Here is a 22,113-nt window from a genome sequence, read left to right on the forward strand (position 1 = left end):
CGATGACTTCATGATGTAATAGCAAATCTTGTTCTTCGGGTATTTTTACTGCTGAACCAATAAATACTACATCAATACCAAACTCTGCTCAAATACCTCCAACCGTTATTATGATGCTCTCATAACATTTTGTAGAATAATGCAGCGATAACAATTTTAGGTATTAGAGCACATGTTGCTCTTCGCATTGTATTTGTAAGGTATGCCCTTCTGCTCGGGAATAGCTCTCAATAAAAAGTGAAGGAGAACTGCGCAGTTGTCACGCTAGACGTGATGATCGCGTTCAACAGTGTCAGCTAGACCGCTATCGAGAGCGCCATACACCTTATAGGAGTCACGGTTAGTCTTTGTCGGATACTGGAGAGCTACTACCAGAACGGAGTACTCTTTTACGACACGAGAAAGAAGAAGGAGAAAGAGAAGGGAGTGACTACATCACCTCGGAGGTACCTCAGGGGTCAATTGTGGGTCCGGTACTAAGGAATTCGGCGTATGGTAGCGTATTGAGGTTCACACTACCATCGGATGTAAACCTTATTTGTTTTGCCGACGACCTTACGTATACGGTTAAGATGATCGCGCCACACTCGATCAGTTAAGTGGAGAATCATATGAGATCGAGACAGCTGGAACCCACCTACCTTAAAATGGAAGGACTGGTGGTGAACAACCGCAAGTCAGAACGATCGCTGAAGCAGCTGAGTATCATGATCGACGACAAGCTGAACTTTGCTATCCATATGGTATACGCCTGTAGAAGGGAAAGTATGGCGATCAAGGCATTGTCGAAGATGATGCTAAACAGATGGGCAATAGGCTCGAGCAAACGAAGGCTACTTGCGACAGTAGCGTTGTTCATACTGTAATGTGACGCCGCTGCGTGCTCGAGCGCGCTAGTTGTGCCTATGGGTGTCCCCCGTATATCACACAGGCTCAAAAGACGCGATATGTGTACTAGCAGGCATGATGCCCAGCTCTAAGTTTCTGAAGGGATGTGTGGTTACTAGAACACAGTGAAGAAGTCCGTATCTTTCGGTATATTTCCTGAGTGTATTCGGCATTTCTCCCCGATGCAGTTGACTGATTCCAGCAGAGAATCGTGTTGGCTACCTGTGCAATTTGAAGTTACGATGTAATTGACCGCTCAAGTGCTCATAAACCGCTTTAAACTGTGGAATAGCCGAGACTGTATACTCTGTGACCCCTTCAGTAAATTCCTACCTCACGAGCAAAACGTCAAATCAAACGACATAGGCATATGAAAAGTGCTATGACGATGGCGGCTCCTGTTTGTATGCCGAAAAACGTAAACAACATCCATGGGATCTACGAACTGATGCAACAGATGATTCATCAAATGCAAGTCACTATTGCATCCAAAATAGATACCTATCAACAAGAGCTCAATGAGAGAATCAACGTCATCGAGGCTCGCATATCATCTATCAAGGATGTCTGCACCGTCAACATTGAACAACTGACCGAATCTGTGGAAAAGGTGCGTTCGGATTCCTTGATGGCTCGAGATAAATTGCTGCGTGGATCCAGAGCTAACGATCTGGTCATATCTGGAGTCCCACATACCACGGATGAGGATTTACGCCTGGTTTTCGAACGCATTGCCAAACAACTGGGATACAAAGAAGAAAGTGTACCTGCAGTGGAGCTGGAACGATTACCGTAATCATCATCCATTGTCTGCCGATTTGCCCTTCGCACCAGTAGACGTAAATTTTTTCAAACCTATCTGAAAAATTTGTCCCTCTGTCTGGGCGACATCGGGTACTCCACGATCAACGCTGATTCCGATGGCAGCCTAGGCCGCATATACATCAACGAATACCTTTCGAGAAGGATTTGCGGCATTCGTTCTTTAGCGATGAAGATGAAAAAAGCTGGCCGAATACAGAAGGTGTTAACAAGGGATGGCGTGATACACGTGAAGCTAAAAGATGCCATCGTTCCATGCTACTCGAAACAAGCTCTTCATGATAAACTGAACCTTTCCGCATAAATTTCTTTTTCCTTCCGATGATTCCATGATGCCTTTCCTATTTTTCTTCCATGTATTCTTCCCCTCCTAAAAGTTATTACAATTTTACCTATCCGCAATACTCTCTCATGTCCTGACCTTCATGTTTTCCTTGTCACCGATCCCAGAATTTTTCCATGATTATTCCTTCCTAAAAGTCTAAACCATATTGTTGCTGAACTGTCAATCTGCTGTTGCTGCCATGCTGTTGGACTGCTGAGGATCTGCTGTCATGCTTACCACCCTCGCTAATGCTGGTGTTGCTGTTTCGCCCAATAATGTTGCCTGTCTGCTGGACTTGATATCAGAAACCCTTGCTGTCGAATCTTATTGCATTCTTCCGAATGATAGCGACTCTTTATTCAGAGGCTCTCATTATGTATTCAAAACATTTAATTATTTTGTGTAGATTTAAGTTCTTCTTTGCTGTTGCGTTTAGTGCGTGTTCTCTCGGCTCTTTGATGGGTGTTCGTTTTTGGCTCGATGCTTGCTTTCAGCTAGATTATGGGTAGTACTTCAATTGATTGTACCTCTTCAAACAGCATCATAACCAAAGCTGTGATGAACTCAGTTTTTAGGACAGATAAATTAAACATTTGCCATATTTATGTCAAAAGTCTCTGTGCTCGTGAGTTTTCCAAATTCGAGGAATTGAAATCAATATTTTTCAATAGTAGGGGGGGTGGGGGTAAGACGGACATGTTTAGTAAACACTCTATTTTGACAGTGTAAACAATGCGATAATTAAAATTTTATCTCCATACTATATACTTCAACTAAGGTACTTTACAGTCTGCAAGCTGATTTTGCAATAAAATTTGATTTTCCATGACTTTTGAGATAATTAAAAAGTGATCTCCAAATGTATGTTTTTCAACAGTGTGGGTAAGACGGACCGGTAGGGTGGGTAAGATGGACACGTTTGGAAATTTAGCTAATACGCCTCTAATTGTGTTAAATGATGTTTGTGGCCGTTTGTATTCGGTAGATCAATCATAGTAGAATCTAAATTTGGCCTTAAATCTCTTAGCGAAACGTGTTTCTGCTAATTAAAATCTTTTTTGTTAATTGGAAACCTCCATAGACTGATAAACGCCTAACAGTATGCAATGCTCTGGTAATTTTACAAAGTTCAAACAGTTCCAACAACAAAAATTCTAATAAAATCAATTTTTGAATAAAAAACCAATATGAAATGCTTTATACGGCTTCCACAATCATTTTTGTACTCCATAGATTCCAATCTGTGAACAATGTGTGGGTCTTAATGTATTTCTTACGGTACTATCAAAGTAACCCCAACACTGTCCGTCTTACCCACCCTCAAGGCGGACCGTCTTACCCCCACACAACGCAAAATATTCATTCCACCACCGTTATTTATAATCCAAGAAATATGTCGTTGTGTATAGGATGGAACAGTTTAAAACTACTGGGAAACTCAAAATAAAATGCAAAAACTTAGCAATTTAATGTTAAAAAGCTTATTTATTGCCGCCTCAAAATTAGATCCCAGCACAAAAGCGTGTAGGCTGGTAAATGATTGATTATTTTTGGCACTTTTGACATATGTATTCTCTCATGGAGTGGTTCAATAATCATCAACTGATAAGAAGATAGAGTTAATCGTAAAAGAAAGTCAAATTTCAGCTCTTAAGTGCCAGAACTAGTCGGTGGTCCGTCTTACCCACCCGGTCCGTCTTACCCCCACCCCCCCTAAGGCTGATATTATCTGTATGTCTGAAACATGGCTTAATAAATCTATCAATGATTCAATGATTCACATTGAAGGTTATAACCTAATCCGTAACGATCGAAACCGTCACGGTGGTGGAATTTGTGTCTATTATAGGAAAAATATGCAATTGAAGCTGTTAAAAAAGTCCACTCCAGAGCAGTCTGATATACTCAACAATACTGAATATTTGCTTTGTGAGGTTGCATCTGGCAGTGAGAGATTTTTTCTTGGTGTTTATTACAACCCACCGAATAACGATTGCAGCAATCTAATATTTGATTATCTTGAGGAGTTTAAAATGAAATATGATGTTACATTTCTTACTGGCGACTTCAACACAGATCTAAAAAAAGAATCATCTAGGATTAACAGATTCTTAGATACTCTATCCAATTTATCTTATACTTGTTTGAATGAAGAGCCCACTTATTTCCATACAACTGGCTGTTCCTTACTCGATCTCTTCATTACCGATTCTCCTAATGTAGTCAACAGGATCAATCAAGTTTCAATGCCTGGTATTTCGAGACACGACATGATTCTTTCTGTAGTAGATATTTTTTCTGCTGCAGCTGAACCGGGTTTCTTCTGCCGAAATTACAAAAATTTCGATAGCCAAGGACAATCAGTCGCTTTCAATAGCATTAATTGGGATTACTTTATGACTGTACATGATTCTGATATTCTCCTCAATATTCTCAATGAAAATTTTCAATATTTACATGAACAGTTTTTTCCGCTCAAGTTTCATAAGTATAGTAGAAATCCGTGGTTCAACAATGAAATTGAAAAGGCAATAGTTGAACGAGATTTGGCCTATAGGAATTGGAAGAATAGGCGACTTCAGGTTGACAATGTATTGTACAAATCCCTCAGAAACAGAGTGACAACTTTAATTAGCAATGCTAAAAACGATTATGATAATCTGCGTATCAATACCAATGTCCCTAGCAAACAGCTTTGGAAAAATATCAAAAACTTAGGAATAGCCAATAACAACCAGGTAACAGTTAACTGTGATTCAACAGCCGATGTTATCAATGATTACTTTGCAGAGAATTTCACTTCTATTGAAAATGAATGTGAAAACAACGTTTTGCACGGTGATTTCAGATTTAGATCTGTTGAAGAGTATGAAATTGTGAATGCTCTATTTGCCATAAAGTCGAACGCTTGTGGTCTCGATAATCTTCCAATAGCCTTTTTTAAAATTATGCTCCCACTGGCTCTTCCGCTGTACACTCATTTGTTCAACACACTTATAACATCATCTAAATTTCCACAAGCTTGGAAATGCGTGAAAGTAATTCCAATAAAAAAGAAAAGTCGTTCTACTGGTTTATCAAATCTCAGACCTATTAGCCTGTTAAATGCGCTTTCTAAAGCATTCGAAAAACTAGTGTCCTATCAAACTTCAGAATATGTGCACAATAATAATTATCTAAGTCCGTATCAATCAGGTTTCCGTAAAAATCATAGTACCGAATCAGCTTTGATGAAAGTTCACGATGATATCGCCTCAAAAATTGATAGGAAAGGAATAGCAATTCTTTTACTGATCGACTTTGCTAAAGCTTTCGATCGTGTATCGCACAGAAAACTGTTACATAAACTAGCCTCTCAATTCAATTTTTCTCGATCTGCAATTAACTTATTGAAAACTTATCTCGTTGGCAGGAATCAAAAAGTGCTACACAATGGTGTTTATTCCTCTTTACATTCAATAAGTTCAGGTGTCCCTCAAGGATCAATAATTGGACCTCTCCTCTTTTCTTTATTCATCAACGATCTTCCATCTGTAATAAAATTCTGTTCAATTCACATGTTTGCTGACGATGTACAAATTTATTTTTGTGCAGACTGGAACTTTAACATGGAAGTTATGTCCAGTTTAATCAATCAAGATCTACAACAGTTATTTCTGTGGTCCCAACATAATTTATTACCCATCAATACTGCCAAAACCAAAGCTGTGCTGTTTAACCGAAGACGTATTAATATTAATGTACCTGCACTCTTCCTAAACAACGAGCAAATTCAATTTACAGATCAAGTAAATAATTTAGGAGTTATTTTTACCTCAAATTTAGATTGGGAATCGCAAATTAACTCGCAAGTTGGAAAAATTTACGGAATACTCAAGCAACTTTCTCTCACTGCCAAGCATCTCAATTGTCAGACCAAAATAAAACTGTTTAAATCGCTAATTTATCCACATTTCATTTACGGTGATTTTGTATATTTAAATGCCACTGCATACAGTATAAAGAGGCTACGAGTTGCGCTTAATTCGTGCATCAGATTTGTTTTCAACATTTCTAGATTTGGAAGAGTTACTCACGATCACAAATCTTTAGTTGGTTGCTCATTTGATAATTTCTATAAGTTTAGATCATGTTGCCATATCTTTAAAATACTTAATTCTGGGGATCCAGGATATCTGTCTTCAAAACTTATTCCCTGCAGGAATACTAGAACAAGAAGCCTTCTTGTTCCTCCAAACCAGTCTAACTATTATAGGCAGTCGCTGTTTGTGAGAGGTATAGTAAATTGGAACTACTTACCAACAAATCTTAAAACTTCCGTTAATTTATCGAGCTTTAAACGGGACCTACTCTTGGAGTTGAGCTTCACGCCCTGAAAAAATGCACAGCAACTTAGAAATAGTTAAGCAAATATTGAACTTAAATTAGTTAAGCAAGGAATGAATTATTTAAACATACCTGTATTTTTAGCACATCCTACCTAAACGCTCCATATTGTAACATTTAAAAAGATTGTTAATCTTACGTTACATGAATTCAATAAAGCAAATAAAAAATAAAATAAAACATAATCGTAGCAAAAGACGATGAGTGCTTCTAGCTAGGTGGCATAAGAGGCGATAGATGGATTGTCAGAACGTCGTCAGTGTTGAGGCTACCTGAGGTAGAACGAGAGTCTCCTCCAAAAACGGTAGTTGGATACATGGATGTGTACGGGATTGGACACGTGAGACTTCGTATCTCCACCCGAGCAGAAGAAAATAACAAGTGAATAACATATCAAGGTATTGATCTCAAATACTACCATACCTTTATATGCCCTTCATTAGGTGGTAATAAGAGGCAAAATAACAAAAACGAACACCAAAATTTAGTATAAATAACACCTAGAAAATAGCAAGTCTTGTTATTTCAATAATGAATGCATACCTAAAATTTCAAGTGCTGTATTTGTTATCCCAAAGTTATTGAATAACAAGCTAACCACATTTCTTGTTATTTAATGTTTCATTTGTACGATGACTTCATGATGCAATAGCAAATCTTGTTCTTCGGGTATTTTTACTGCTGAACCAATAAATACTACATCAATACCAAACTCTGCTCAAATACCTCCAACCGTTATTATGATGCTCTCATAACATTTTGTAGAATAATGCAGCGATAACAATTTAAGGTATTAGAGCACATGTTGCTCTTCGCATGGTGTTTGTAAGGTATGGCCTTCTGCTCGGGCAATGGTCTCCTCCCGAATCGCACTCGAACTACAGAGAAAATGGCAAGTGGAACAACGTCACGCTAAGCTAGCCCATTTCCTTCAAAAGACCAGTGGGGAGTCTGTAATTCTGAATTAAGGACTTAATCCTCTGAGGGAAATAGTTAAAGGGCCATAATTTGTGGAATGTTTACTATAAAAGAGTGCTTTTCTCGTGGTCCTTCAATGGCACTCGGACTTTGTTAAGCTAATTAACCTGAAGATTGGAAACCTATTTTTTCCTTCACCAAAGTTCCACACTGGGTCTGTTTCCTCGATCCCAAGCGGAAAGAAATAGCAACTGAATAATACATCAAGGTATTAATCTCAAATACTGTGGAGCGGACCTGGGATCGAATCCCACTCCCGACAAACTCGCAAAATGCGAGTTCTTCCTTCGGAAGGGAAGTAAAACTTAGGTCCCGAGATGAACTAGCCTAGGGCTAAAAATCTCGTTAATACAGACACAAAAAAAAAGAAAATCTCAAATACTATCATACCTCGATATGCCCTTCCTTAGGTGGACATCCCGGGTAGAGGTAAAATACTGACGATCAAAACATGATATTGGTTTGATTGATATAAGAGATAAAAGATCTGAAAATTATATCTGAAAAAGGTTCCTGGAACATCTGAACAATATCAAAATTTGATATTTCAAGATCATACGGATAGCTCGCTGCTATTGGTTAGGTCTTACAAAATCTAAATATGATTTGATGATGGTGTTCCAGGAGTAAATTTTTGATTTTATTTTAAGATCTTTTATCTCTTATGTCAATCAAACCCATATCACTTTTTGATCTCCATATCAAAATATGCTATTATTGAGCTCTTTTCCTCTACTCGGGATAAGAGGCAAAATAACAAAAACGAATACAATAATTTTGTATGAATAATCCCAAGAAAATAACAAGTAATGTTATTTCAATAATGAATGCATACCTAAAATTTGGAGTGCTGTATTTGTTATCCATAATGTATTGAATAGCAAAGCAATAACATGTTTTGTTATTAAATTGTTCATTTGTTCGATAACTCCATGATGTAATAGCAAAACATGTTCTTCAGTCATATCACTGCCCGCCCAATCAACAAATACCATATTAATACCAAACTCTGCTCAAATACCTCGAATTGTTATTGTGATGCTCTCAAAAAATTTTGTAGAATAATTCAATAACATCACTTTTAGGTATTAGAGCACAGGTTGTACTTTGCATGATATTTGTAAGGTATTCCCTTCTGCTCGGGATGTTCCGCCAAAGGCTGCTCGTAGCCCGGCAGGTGCAACGTGGAAGTAAGAGTTGCCAAATAAGAGGTAAAGGACTAAAAGGACCCTCTTTGAATCATGTACGCGTTACCAATCCCGATGAACCACTTGAACCTTGAATACTGAGAGTTAAATCAATTACTCAGCGCTTGAAAAGTGACTTAAGTAGTATGCACAAGTTTATTTCATCTAGACGGTCGTTGGTCATAGGTGTGTAACAGTAGCATCAACCAATAATATTTGGCAACATGCGTATTTTTTCCCGGCTGCAACTCGAAAGTTCCCACTAGTTTCGTTTTATCCCCAAATGCAATTGCATTCGTCGGAACAGCTGCCAATCAACATAATCAAACGTCGAACGGCTGTGTCGCAGCTTTGATCTGAGAGCGCCACCGTCACACACTTTGTTCGGGTCGGGACTCCTGAAAACATTTGCAATTCCGTCCCATGGTCGCCCTTGTCCACTCCACACCACATAAGTGGAGGACCACGCCGAATAAAGATGTCTCTGTCAAAAATCGTTCGACGAGTTGACCTCGGCTCACCCCTTCTTTCTCTGGGGTCCCAACTGCAGGGCCATAACCATAAATAATCCACCGTCGTCGTCGTCGACGACGTCGTAAGGGCTTCCGTTCCGTGGCGATTCTCCACAGCTTGGTCGGTCTCTGCCTAACCACGCGAAGGTAAGATTGCGCATTCAGATGTCAATAAATTTAATAAAAATATTGTAAAAAGCATAAACATATTGAAAAACAATTGCAGCAGCCGCTGCTCTGTGAGAGAGAAAGATCCATTCCGCTGGCAGCATAGCAGCATGGCGCAACGGTAGCGCGGTACAAATTTATTCAGTAGCCTTTTAGTGACTTTATTTGTTCCGCGCGCCGGTGCGAAAGTCCACCGGATCCCACGGGATCATCCTTTCATCCCTGGAGGTTAGGTTAGGTTAGGTTAGGTAGGCTCAGGAGGCGCTGCTGATTGTATTCACTTAGCATAATAACAGTTCCGCTCGCTCAGCTTAGCCACGGTACCTGAACGTCAAACGACAGTAGCCAGGCGGCTTCGGCTTCGGCTGCGGATATGAAGAAAGGAAGCATAAATCCATGTTTCGGTCTACGGGGACGGGGACGTTATAAATTTTTGACGTTTGTGACCAGTAGTGGGAGCCCATAGCAGGGTAAGGTGGGGTTAATACGAGTCATTAGGGTGAAACATCAAGAAATACCATTGCAATTTTTCATACAATCTTTAGAGGCACAAATCTGAAGAACAAAGCATCGAGCCAAGCCGCACTTGTTTTTCCTGGTTTTGCTCACTTCCAAAAAGAGGCAGCTTTTACAAATCGAGAGCATTTGTTTACAAATTTTCAAGATTGGTGCTCTTGAAAACGTGAGTGGGGACCAAGTCGGCCATTGTGGCAGCCATGTTTGTGTTCTCTGAAGTTTCTCCTTAGGTGAATATTGTTCGAGTAACTAGGGTATGTGTGCCATCAGTAATCTCACGCTCCCATATTCATCCTATTCGAAAACAAGCGATTACGGCACCGATTGATTCCGTTCTTTTTGTTTTCATGCGTGCTCACATCTATCAAAAAATACAAAAATATGAAACAAAACAAACAACGCTTCAATCCTTTGTTTTTCGTAGGATGAAAATGGGAGCCACATGCTTAATAAGGGAACCAATACCCTAGCATAAATCCGAATTATCGTGAGAAAAAGAGAATTGGTGAGCTCGTTCCATGTTTTTATTTTCATTATTGTCCTGCAATATTTCGGTAATAAGTTTTAAAATATGCTTCTTCTTCTTCTACTATTACTTGTTCTTATTCTTTATCTTCTTCTACTTGACACAACTTCCCACATGAGAGAAAACGTGCTTCTCAGTTTCTATGAGCATTTTCACAGTTAATTACAGAACATTATTGACAATATTGCCTTCGACAATCGTGTGGCAACGTCGATGCGAACCTTTTGGCCCCACTATACCCTATGATCGAGTGGAATCGCTCCGCATAGACGTCCAAGGCTTCGGGTATCGCAGCACTGTGCGGCGCGGAACACAAGGTGCGTCGCGATTCTGGGGGTGGAAAAAAACACAAAAGGTTGCACATTTTTACACGCGCTTCTGGGAGTGCGAAGACGCAAGGATATATGGGCCTATTGTTTGTGCCGAACAGCGCAGCGGCGGCCCACTCGCCACAAGTAGCCGCGCCGAGGAAGGTGTCCATTTTCATGCTTTGAACGCCGCAGATCAAGAAGGGGTTCTCCTTCCGTGGGGTGTGTGTGTGGTGAGAGAGGTTTGGTTATTGTTGTTTGACGTGGAGGTCAGTCGGCTTGCGGCAGCTGTCCAGCTGGAGATGGATCACATATCAAACCACTTTTGACCGGTGGAATTCGATTAGCGATTGTGACGAATCCGTTAGCGGCTGCTGAAGAAGACATCAGGATATTTCTGATGATAGATAAGGCCGCAGGTATTAATTCAGGAACACGTTTATCGAGAGGGTAGCATTTCAATAATTGTATACAAAAGATTGAGTCTCTTTGTGTACAATTGACTCAATAATAGTGGAAAATGTCCATAAAGAAACCGGTCCCTAATGGTTCATACATATGGTTTGCTGTGAATACGCCTGTTAGTCTTAAGAAGGTATCTCATTAGTTCTTTGTCTAAGTGTTGTTGATCTGGCAGTACTGGAGACAATCCAGCCACCGAAAATTTCAGTCTAAATGTTTCGTTGAATATCCCTTGTAGTATCAACATTTTATAAGAAACCTTCTGATCACACATGATCAACTTTATTGACCTACAAGTACTGATCTCATTTCTTTTTCTCCCATTTCCAGTTGGCCTCTCGCCGAACCTCCCCTCGCCCGGAGCCGTCCCGCCCTCGTCAACCAACCTGTTCGGAGCGGCAGCGGCAGCAGCCGCAGCCGCGGGTCACCCCGCGGCCAACGCGCAAACCCTCGCCGGACTAATGTCGCAGCACCGGCTCCTCGAACTGTCCCGGTTCGGCTTGCGGGGGTACGACCTGGCGCAGCATATGCTCACGCAGCAGGGTGCCGTGTCCAAACTGCTCGGTAAGTGTTAGTTAGGTGGTGGTACCGAACCAAGTCGGAATTGAAAATTGAAATTGATCCATCCGGCCATCTGTTGCGGCTTTTGTTCCCTTGATATCTGAGTGCATAATTATTCTATTACCTAGCGAGATGGTACAACAACGCTTCTGGAATACACCGTTGCGTTATTCAGTTGAACTGTTGACTGTGACTTTAGATGGCAGTTGTTGTGTGTGAAAGGAGGAGTCAACCTCAAATTTCTTTCGGGGAGCTGTTACCGTAAATAGTGGCTTTAATAAAATAAGAAATTTTGTGTTTCATCTGTCCTATAATTAACTTCCGAGCCGGGCCGAGAACAGCCAGTGTGTGAAGACTATCATTAGCCCCATCAATGCAATGGCGTTATGGTTGACGAGTAGTGTTGTGGAGTTGTACCGCAAAGGTATAGTAGGTAGGCACAGGGGAGATAGGCGAGGCAGATACTGGTGATGATACTTTGCATTGTATGCAAACACAACGCGGCACTTGTACTCTTGTGGCAAAGCCGTTTGTTCTACCCGTTAACCCGAGAGCAGTGGGACAGCAGTGATCAATTTTACGAGCTTGTTGGGAGCTTGGCAGGAAATTCAATTTCAAACTCGTAAAAGTCATTCCCGGGCGATTTGATCGTAGCTTCCCAGCTGCTGCACAGTGGGATTGAAGTTCATGAAACTCCGGGGAAAATCTACTACTTAACTTCAGCTATGTATGGCCATCATGATAAAATAAATCTTAAACGAAGGCGATTGGTCGCCATTGTCTAGTCCTTAAAGAAAGACAATGACCAGCCCCTATAGCACTGAAAATCGAATATTTACGCAAACTTTCACGTTTCAATTTTACTTCACTTACCACTTCACATTTACGTAAGACGAAGGTAACCGCACCGAAGCATCAGCTAGCACAATCATTACCATTCAATTTTCACCTTCCTATATTCACTTATTGAACTCACCTTCAATTCACAATTTGCTGCCGAATGCAGCAAAAGCTGCTCAATTATTGAAATAAATTTCCTTTTTGCCATCAGTAGATTGTTAACAAGATTGTAAACACACCGTTTTCTTCGTCCCAGGGAAAATGCAAATGTGTGCGTGGATTTTCTGCGTCCGGAACATCGTTTTTCACAACCACAGAGGAAGCATTATTCGGTGCACAGTGATGGGGTGTTATGAACTGGTGGACGAAAACGATATATTTTGGTCGTTAACTTGAAGATACATCTAGGTGATATAAAAGCATTCTGTTCGATAGTACTTTGAAGGCATGATTTGATTTGGATTGAGAAGAATTTGACCGACTTCTACAGTAAAACTTTTAATTGCCAAAGTTAAAGTGCCGGCTATTGAATTCAGCTTTTGTCCGAAATAGATGTGGACTAGACGGAAATAGAATTCAAGGGACAATTATATATTCTTATTATATTAAGGAAATGGTAGTTGTTTCACTACATATTTTTACATGATATGCAAGCTAACTTATGAATATGTCGTTGACAAACAACGGCTTGTCTATCACTGTGCCTAAATCAGCAGACAATTTTCTCAGAAAATCCTTTATACTTCAGGGTTTCTACACGCATTCTTTGGTTTCTCGCATTTTCGATCGCTTCTGACTTATCTACCGGGCGTCATCAGTGACCCATTGTTTTCTGTGAGCGCATAGCACTCCCAAAGTATTCTCGCCCAGTAGTGTCGATAACAGCGTTCTTGATGCCCGTCCATTGACCATCTACGCTTCCGAGATGCTAGCAGCATACTTCTTTAGCTTCTTGACGAATGACCTTCCCACCGCGAAAATCAATGGACCAGTAAAATGGCCAAATTGAATGATTCGCTCTGCGCCGAACAGGCGAATCTATTTTGGACACTTTTCTCTAGAACTCAGCCAAATTCATGGTAACTGAAATCATTTTTTGTACACAGCTAGACACTGTACGTTACTCACTAGGTACAAAAAATAAGTGAATTTTTTAAAAATTGACTGAGTTAAGTACCCAAAATAGGTTTCCCTGCTCAAATAGTCTTAGATCCCATATACCTGGAGATACCTGGTATTTTACTCAAAAGGACATACATATTATGCATTATATTTAGAAATATAAAGCACAGTGGAGGATTTTCTTTTCAATTTTTTTCTTTTTTTCTTTCAACAATCCTCTTTTTAATTCAAGCATCCTCTAAAAATGAAGTTTAATGCTTCCATATTACTATTTCGAATAGCAAAGCAAGCAAAGCAAAGATAACCGTACACATCGTAGTTGCTACTCCGTGATTGACCAGAACAATCGAAGTTACACAGAGATCCAATGAATGGTGCTCAAGACTAAATAGCTACACACTCTTAATGTGCACAATTCGAGAGTTCAATATTTTAAAATCAATAACGGTGCCGGCCACGTCCTTACGGTCATCGGGAACGGGAAGGAATGTTAGTTCGACAACCGTTGCTACTAGAAACCGTGGAATCCACACCATCCCCACAGTTGTCTTGGGAAGGAGTATTTGTTAGTAGGGTAGGGTAAAGTGTGGATCTGGGAGCCACCTTTGGTAAGTGATATGATCCACTAGTTATATGAAACAACTCGACACGGTCTTCATCCCGATTATGATTTATTTGGTCGCGATAGTAAGGGTAATGCACATACATGCGTCAACGATCCATCAATATTAAACGCGTCACCGCATTGATCGTTTACACAACCATGAAAACCGACTTTCCCACGAAAGTTGTCGCGCGCTTCTGATTCCGCATTCAACATTCGCGTCCCCTTCTCCCTACCGAGCAAGTGCTTTAATAGCAGCCTGGCTATCTGAACAGAAGTATATTACTTTGCCCATTACGCGCTGCTGAAGTGCTGATTGCACACCGCACATAAGAGCAAAGATTTCGGCCTGAAAAACGGTGCAGTGTCTACCAAGTGAATAAGACTGATGCAGCCTTAGCTCACGAGAATAAACACCAGCACCTGCTCGACCTTCGAGAAGGGTACCATCAGTGTAACATACGATGCCGTCTGAAATACTTCTTTCCATATAACCAGATGTCCACTCTTCCCGGGAAGGGAAATTCGTGAAAAATGTCCTATGTGGAAAATTACAAGCAATTGTAAGATCACTGAAACAAGGACAACTTTGTCCCAATTCACCAAGAGTGGAAACAACGAGGTGTGTGTTGAACTGAGGTTCACAGGAGTTTCCTCTAGTAAACCGAGTACCCATAGGCGGTAAGTGCAAGAAAGTGTTTCTTGTTTGAGATGAATGTGTAGTGGGGCAACGTCAAAGAGAACTTCGAGCGCTGCCGTGGGAGTTGAAGAGAACGCTCCAGGCATCGCCATTAAGCACATCCTTTGGAGATGGCCTAACTTTGATTGGACCGTTCTCACTTCGCCCTTTTGCCCCCACACAAGACATCCATAAGCCAATATTGGACAAACAACAGTTGTGTAAGGGTTCATTCAAATATTACGTAACGCAAAGAGGGGAGGGAGGGGGTCTAGCGCTGTGTTACGCTTCATACAAAATTTTAAAATTTCCCATACAAAAGTGGGGGAGGGAGGGGGTCTAAAACTGTCAAATTTTGCGTTACGTAATATTTGAACGAACCCTAAATCCTTTTGATATAGATACTTGGGTTTAAGACCCCAAGTTGTACCAAAGGTTCGCCGGCATTGCCCGAAGGCCATACAAGCTTTCTTGATTCTGAACTCAACATGAGGTGTCCAGGAAAGCTTGGAATTAAGAATGACTCCAACTAGGGATGTAGTACCGGTAGTACCGGTACCGAAAATACCGGTATTACCGACCAATTTTTGGTACCGAAAAACCGGTACTGACTAAACCTTGGTACCGGTACTTTCGGTACCGTAAAATCTCCCCCAAAGTGTTGAAATCCGGTCATTAGTATAGCCGATTTGCAATGGAAATAAAGGAAAACATTTAAAACCAATTACTTTGACAAACAAACATTTCATATATGCAACCTTTTTGCAAATCCAGGATGTCATAGCAATGATTGGTTTAATAAACGTTGAATTTTGGAAATTGATTTACTAGCTTAGAATAAAACTTGTTAGATTAGAATTTCTTGTTATTTCTCTAGTTTTTAGAATCTATTGATAGCATCACAGTAGCGTAGCCAGAAATTGTCTCTGGGAGAGGTTTTCAACGGTCAATGATACCTTTTTTGATTAGACATTTACATATTGTAAAATGTAATGAGCAATTGTATTCGTAGTTTGAAAATAGCGGCGCAGCCGAAAATTTTTTCGTCGCAAAGCGCTTTATACTGAAAATTTGTTTCACAAATTTTGGCTCTGGAGGGGGGGGGGGGGGGGTAACCCTAAAACCCCCCCGCGGCTACGCCAATAACAAGGAAAAAATAGTTTATTTGTTTCTTCTTCACCTTGCAGCTATTTAATAGATAGTAATTATCTGATTTTGGTACATGTAAGGTTGTTCCTGTTTCATTTTAGACTAACCACTGCCTGTTAAACTGCAGCTAAACAATAGCTCCAAAAACAGTTTCATACAACTCACTACTTTCTATCTTTTTATCTATCTATATTGTTGTTTGATTTAGTATTTTATGGTTAGTTTTTATGACATTCCTAAAAACCGGAATTCACAAGTGCCTGGAAAATTGTAGATTTTCTGTGCAAATAGATTACTTTTTTATTTTTTATTCTAGTGAAAATTACCCACACTGCAAAATATTTTTGCTGATTTTGGCTGATTTTTGGCGTGCTGATTGCATTCAGTAATACAAATTACTGAGTATCAGCAATTATTTTTCAACTTGCTGAACCATCCAGAAATTTTGACAGTTGACCATCAAAGTTGTGCTGAAATTCAGCAAAAATGTTGCTGAAATTCAGCAATTTCTGTTGCTGATTTTTGGCGTGCTGGAAGCATTTCAAAAATTTTGGTGTGCAGTACCGGTATTTTACCGGTACTACCGGTACTGTAAGTCCCAGTACCGAATTACCGGTACTCACCAAAAATGGTCGGTACTGCGATCCCTAACTCCAACCTGTTCAGTCACATTGATTTCAGAATCAAAGAGACGCAAAGGTCGAACACCATTACGGTTTCGCCTTTCCGCGAAAAGAACAATGTTTTACTCGGATTTACCGAAAGGCCATATTGGCGACACCAACCTTCAACTACCTAAAGAGCGTTTTGCATCAGGTCGAAAAGGGTGCTGATTCACATACCGACTAACAATGTTAGGTAGTCGTCGGCCAAACCATAAGTAGGAAAACCGCTATTATTGAGTTGCCTCAATAGCGTATCTGCTACGAGATTCCACAAAAGTGGTGATAAGACTCCCCCTTGGGGGCATCCACAAACACTCAATTTTCTAATCGCCGCTTGACGCAACGTCGAGAAGAGATGTCGGTTTTTGAGCATTTGGTGAATCCAATTGGAAATCATTGGAGATACACGATGACCCCGTGCGGCTTCCAATATGGCATCGAAAGGCACCCTCGATATCTAAGAAAACACCCAAGCAAGATTGCTTTTGACCGAATGACTTCTTGATATCGTCAACAACTTCGTGTAAAAGAGTCACAGTGGACTTACCAGATTGGTAGGCATGTTGGTTCACATGAAGAGGCACGTTGGCCAGATGAACATGATGATCGACAATGCGTTCTAAGCATTTCAGAAGACAGGTCAAACTGATAGGTCTGAAGCTCTTTGCTTCTTCATACGACGCACGCCTCACTTTCGGAATAAACTTTACAGTAATATCCCGCCAGAATTTGGGATTATACCCTGTAGAAAAACTGCAAACAAGTAGTTTTTTCAAAACATGTTTGAAATGATCAAATCTCTTCTGAAGCAAAATAGGATAAATCCCATCTGCCCCAGGAGATTTGAAAGGAGCAAAGCTATAAAGTGCTCATTCAATCGATTCTAAAGTTATGATACTCCAAGCCGAAGCTAAAAAATCATAACTACAAGAAAAGACATCAGGTTCATCCGAAGATGTAATATCCACACATCCGGGGAAGTGTGCACTGAATAAACTTTTAAAAACTTCCTCATCAGAGGAAGTGAAATCACCATTTGGCAAACGAAGGTCGTTCACTTGCAAGGATTTTGTTCAATCGACTGGCTTCACTCAGACTGGAAACATTTCTACAAAGGTTTTTCCAACCGGATCGTTCAGCAAACCGCAGAGCTTTCTAGAAGGCCTTGCGAGCCGACCTGAAAGCCTCCGATCCAGCCGAACGTCGTCTGTTCCAACTCTCTCTACATTGTTTCCTGAGCTTCACCAGATCGGAGTTCCACCAAGGGGTTCCTCTTGTGGTCTTCACAGATCGCAGAGGGCAAGCTTCTTCAAAAGCTTCTATGATAAAGGCCGTTGTAGTATCAACGGCATCATCTAAATCACTTGGAGTGTCAATTGATGGTGAGTATCCATGAAACCAAATCGGTAAAGAGATCCCAGTTGGTTGACCGGGGGTTCCTGAAATGCAAAGTTTGCGAAGTAACATTCACATATTCAAACAAGATGAAGCGATGGTCAGATAAAGATTCTTCATCTGACACATGCCATTTGGTCAGCTCGTGACTAATTCTGCTAGAGCAAAGCGTTATGTCCAACACTCCCTCTCTAGCAGATACCATGAAGGTTGGGTGGTTAAGTAATCCCAGATATGTACTACTTAGGTACTTCATCAAACTGGAGCCTCTCAAGTTAATGTGTGAGATGTTATGGTGAGCTTTAGCATCACTGCCAACAATTAGCGGGAGGCTTTTGAAGAACAGTATGCGATAACTTGCTTGAAAGCATCGGTAGGGGATAGTTCATCATGCGTTAAATAAACCGAACTATATAGACCTATTTCGTGTTCAGGTTTCCATCAGATACATCAATTAGAATAGCACATAAATCCCTGGTGGTTATTTCAGAGACGAGTGTGGCAACGATTGCGTTGTTGGCAAGCACACATGCTCGAGACGTGACAAGCGTGTTTGCCAGTTTACGCGAATTTTATATGATAGTAGCAAACACCAGATTCACAACGTTTGCTAGATAGGAATTCCTCATGTGAAAGTAAGGTTCTTGGACTAAGGTCACTTGAGCTGTACCATTTTGCAGAAGTGTGCAAAGATTGATCGTTGCTGTTCTATTATGCTGAAGATTGATCTCAGCTACTGTAACCGTAGCCACTACCCAAACTAGGCAAGATTACCCAAGTAACAATGAATGCTGAACAGTGAGAGTATTAGCTGAACAATAGCTGGTTTGTGATGTGAATTGCTGAACACAATGATAGCTGAATATTGGTCTGAAGTATGGCTTGTTCAACCTCTTTAATCAGAAATACATAGATGACTGAATATCAAGTTCTGTATCTGGGTAACCAGCTTTAAAACATAAACCAACATGCAGAATTAATTATCTGTTGGTCAACCTTTAATCAAATAATTTTCGACAGCTGATGCAAGCATGTTTTCGTGAAGTCCACATCGCTTCTTCAGCCTCAATACAGACTTAGTTCAACTTATGTTCTTGACTATTCAGACACAACAAGAAATGCTCTTATTTTCGAGGGCAGAGTTCAAGTACTGACGATCAAAAAGTGATATTGGTTTGTTTGAGATAAGAGGTAAAAGTACTGAAAATAATAGCAAAAATTTGTTATTGAACCATCTGACCAATAGCAAAATATGATATTTGAATATCAATCAAATAGCTCACTGCTATTGGTTAGATCTTACCAAGAGCTAAATGTGCTATGATGATGATGTTCCAGTAAAATTGAGATATTATTTTTAGTACTTTTACTTCTTATCTCAAACAAACAAATATCACTTTTTGTTTTCCATATCAAAATATGTTATTATTGAGCTTTTTTCCTCTGCTCGGGTATGTATACAATTGTGTGTGGTGTAGGTGCTAAGGCGAGTGACTATAAATCAGAACGTCCGAGTTCAAGTGTAGAATTAGCTTAAGGAATGTCCGGTCCGAGTTCAATTCCCAATTTTTCCTGCAGATTAATTTATACATTCCTAAACATCTCTTCTGGAAATAGACGCAGTTAAGGCTCAAATGAGAATCACAAATTGTCCAAAACTGAAAAAGCACTTTTCTCCAGAATGACGAAAAAGCGAGCAAAACCAGCGTGTCCGATTGTCATAATTGACGAAATAAACAATCGGATATTCTTATTTTCTTTGATTTGTTGATCATTTTGAGAAAAAGTGCTTTTTTAAATCTGGAATATTTTTCATTCTCAATTGAGCCTTAATGGTAAAAATAGGCTCACAAAAGTGTTTTTATTTTATTGTTACACAATTAATAAATTTAATTGATTACTGATTAAGCACATATTAAGCCATAAATCAGCCTTCCAATGAACCTCAAATCAGCTGAAGGTTGAATAAAATCATAAAAATTAGATGTTTGGGAGCTGAATAAAGCATTGTACCTGTTGTGCTCCGCTTTTCTACAAATGAAGGCTGATTTAAAATAGTCGGAGAAACGTTTATACAGCATTAAATTGTTACCTGGGTAAGCTCTTAACCAGGGTTCCTGATTTCCACTTTTCATCTTCTTCCACACTCGAATACAGTCAGCAGCAAATGGGGGGGGGGGGGGGTTAGGGTTAAACCCCCCCCCCCCCAAAGCCAAAAATTTTGGAACAAATTTTCAGTATAAAGCGCTTTGCGACGAAAAAATTTTTCGGCTGCGCCGCAATTTTCAAACTACAAATACAATTGCTCATTACTGTTTACAAAATGTAAGTAACAAATCAAAAAAGGTATCATTGACCGTTGAAAACCCCTCCCAGAGACAATTTCTGGCTACACCACTGTGGAAAGCCATACATGGAATTTAAACATTCGTCCACATTCGCATCGCAAGCGATGGAGAGGCGATGCGATTCGTGAGTGAATAGCGCGTACGAATATTTGAAGTTTTCAAATTTTTTTTATTATTTTCTTTGCTTATCTAGTATTTCAACAACAATACACTAAAAACGTATGCATTACACGCAGAAATTCTCTTCTAGTTATGATAATAGCCGCTTCGATCGCTCACCAGCATTCGTCACCATTCGCCATTCATTCATTCGCTTGCGATCCAAACTGCGGCGATCGGCCACGAATATCCATGTCAACCAGCTTGCGCTTCGCTTCCCACTGGTGATGGGGTTGTGTGTTTGATCACGGCTATCCGTTTGCTGCATCTTTCTCGATTCGCTTCAGCAAAGAGGAGTGAATATGAATGGAGTGAGGCGATTAACCGATCTCTGCTCTTAACAATCACAGCACAAAAAAGAACAGCAGCAATAAAACCAGAGCGATATCGATTGGAAAACGTCAAAGGCGCGGAAACACAGAATATACTTGTGTCAATCGCATAATGCGAAACCATGAGGTGAAAATGTTAACTAATCGATTCTAAACTAAATTATTCTGTATCAAGTTTGAGACTAAAGAAGGGCAGCTGATTGTCTCGGAGGAACACAAGGTCCACTGAGCTACTGCTCCGTTCAGCACAGTAAGTACGAAATACTGTGGATGACGTCCTGGTACTCCCCCATCTCCATTTGCGATTTGCGATTAGACCTTCTTGATCATTAATTCCTAGGCACGTAGGCATGACACCGTATAACACCATGATTTAGGGCTATCAGAAGGCCGATTCTAGAGGTACGTAAACGGCAGTTGGGATATTTGTGCCATTAGTCGGGTCTGATCGGGACAAGAAGTTTATATTGATGATCAACTTTATACGTGCCCGAAAAGCCAAAATTTCCGTCGGCCGACCGTTTTTTTTTTATTTACTTAGGAACTTTTCAAAACATACTACTGATCTTGAAAAATATATATAAAAAACCTAATTTTCTTCTTCAAAAAAAAAACTCGAAAGCGGTTTGTTGGATTGAAATGATGCCTTCAAATATGTTTGAGGATATTTGAAGGACTTATTGAAAAAATACACTGAGAGTAATATTCACCGTGGATCTTTGTTAGATGTCACATAATTTTAATTTTCCAAAAACGTTACCCTTCTATTTTTTATTATTTTTCTGTAGAAAGCTGACTTCCAGTCTCAACATTTTCCAAGTAGTCAACATTTTCGGAATAGTCCAGTGCTCGGAAGTTCAATTTTCATCGATTTTTAAAACAAGCAAAAGAAAACAATTTTTGGGATTTTAGATATACCAAAAAAATATATGCATTTGTCTGTGATTATAGTGTTATCGTAGGCCAATTCGGCTTGGATTAACTATGAGGATTGCATCGTATTTTGACCATTTCTTTCCCACTGTTCGCTGGGCATCATCAGCACTCTCCCAGCAGGCAGGAAGTCGAACTCGGTTTTAATTGTTGAACAAAACTGCATCTCTCGACGGGGAAATTTATGCAAGCGGTTATCTTAATTTTATGCACATTCTCAAACGACGACGACTCGCTAGGGCTAAAGA

At 40.1% G+C, this 22,113-nt stretch overlaps 1 protein-coding gene across 3 annotated transcripts in view; it reads left to right on the top strand.

Annotated features, from left to right (window-relative positions):
• The window catches only part of LOC109397006 (paired box protein Pax-6-like), a 205,442-nt gene that overhangs the window by 80,711 nt on the left and 102,618 nt on the right, over positions 1 to 22,113 (top strand). For all 3 annotated transcript variants that reach the window (XM_062855493.1, XM_062855492.1, XM_029865914.2), the window contains exon 2: positions 11,409 to 11,642. In XM_062855493.1, coding sequence (XP_062711477.1) covers positions 11,409 to 11,642 — 234 coding nt within the window. The remainder of the gene's footprint in view (positions 1 to 11,408; positions 11,643 to 22,113) is intronic.

Source organism: Aedes albopictus, chromosome 3, assembly GCF_035046485.1.
Source record: "Aedes albopictus strain Foshan chromosome 3, AalbF5, whole genome shotgun sequence".
Classification (NCBI taxonomy): domain Eukaryota; kingdom Metazoa; phylum Arthropoda; class Insecta; order Diptera; family Culicidae; genus Aedes; species Aedes albopictus.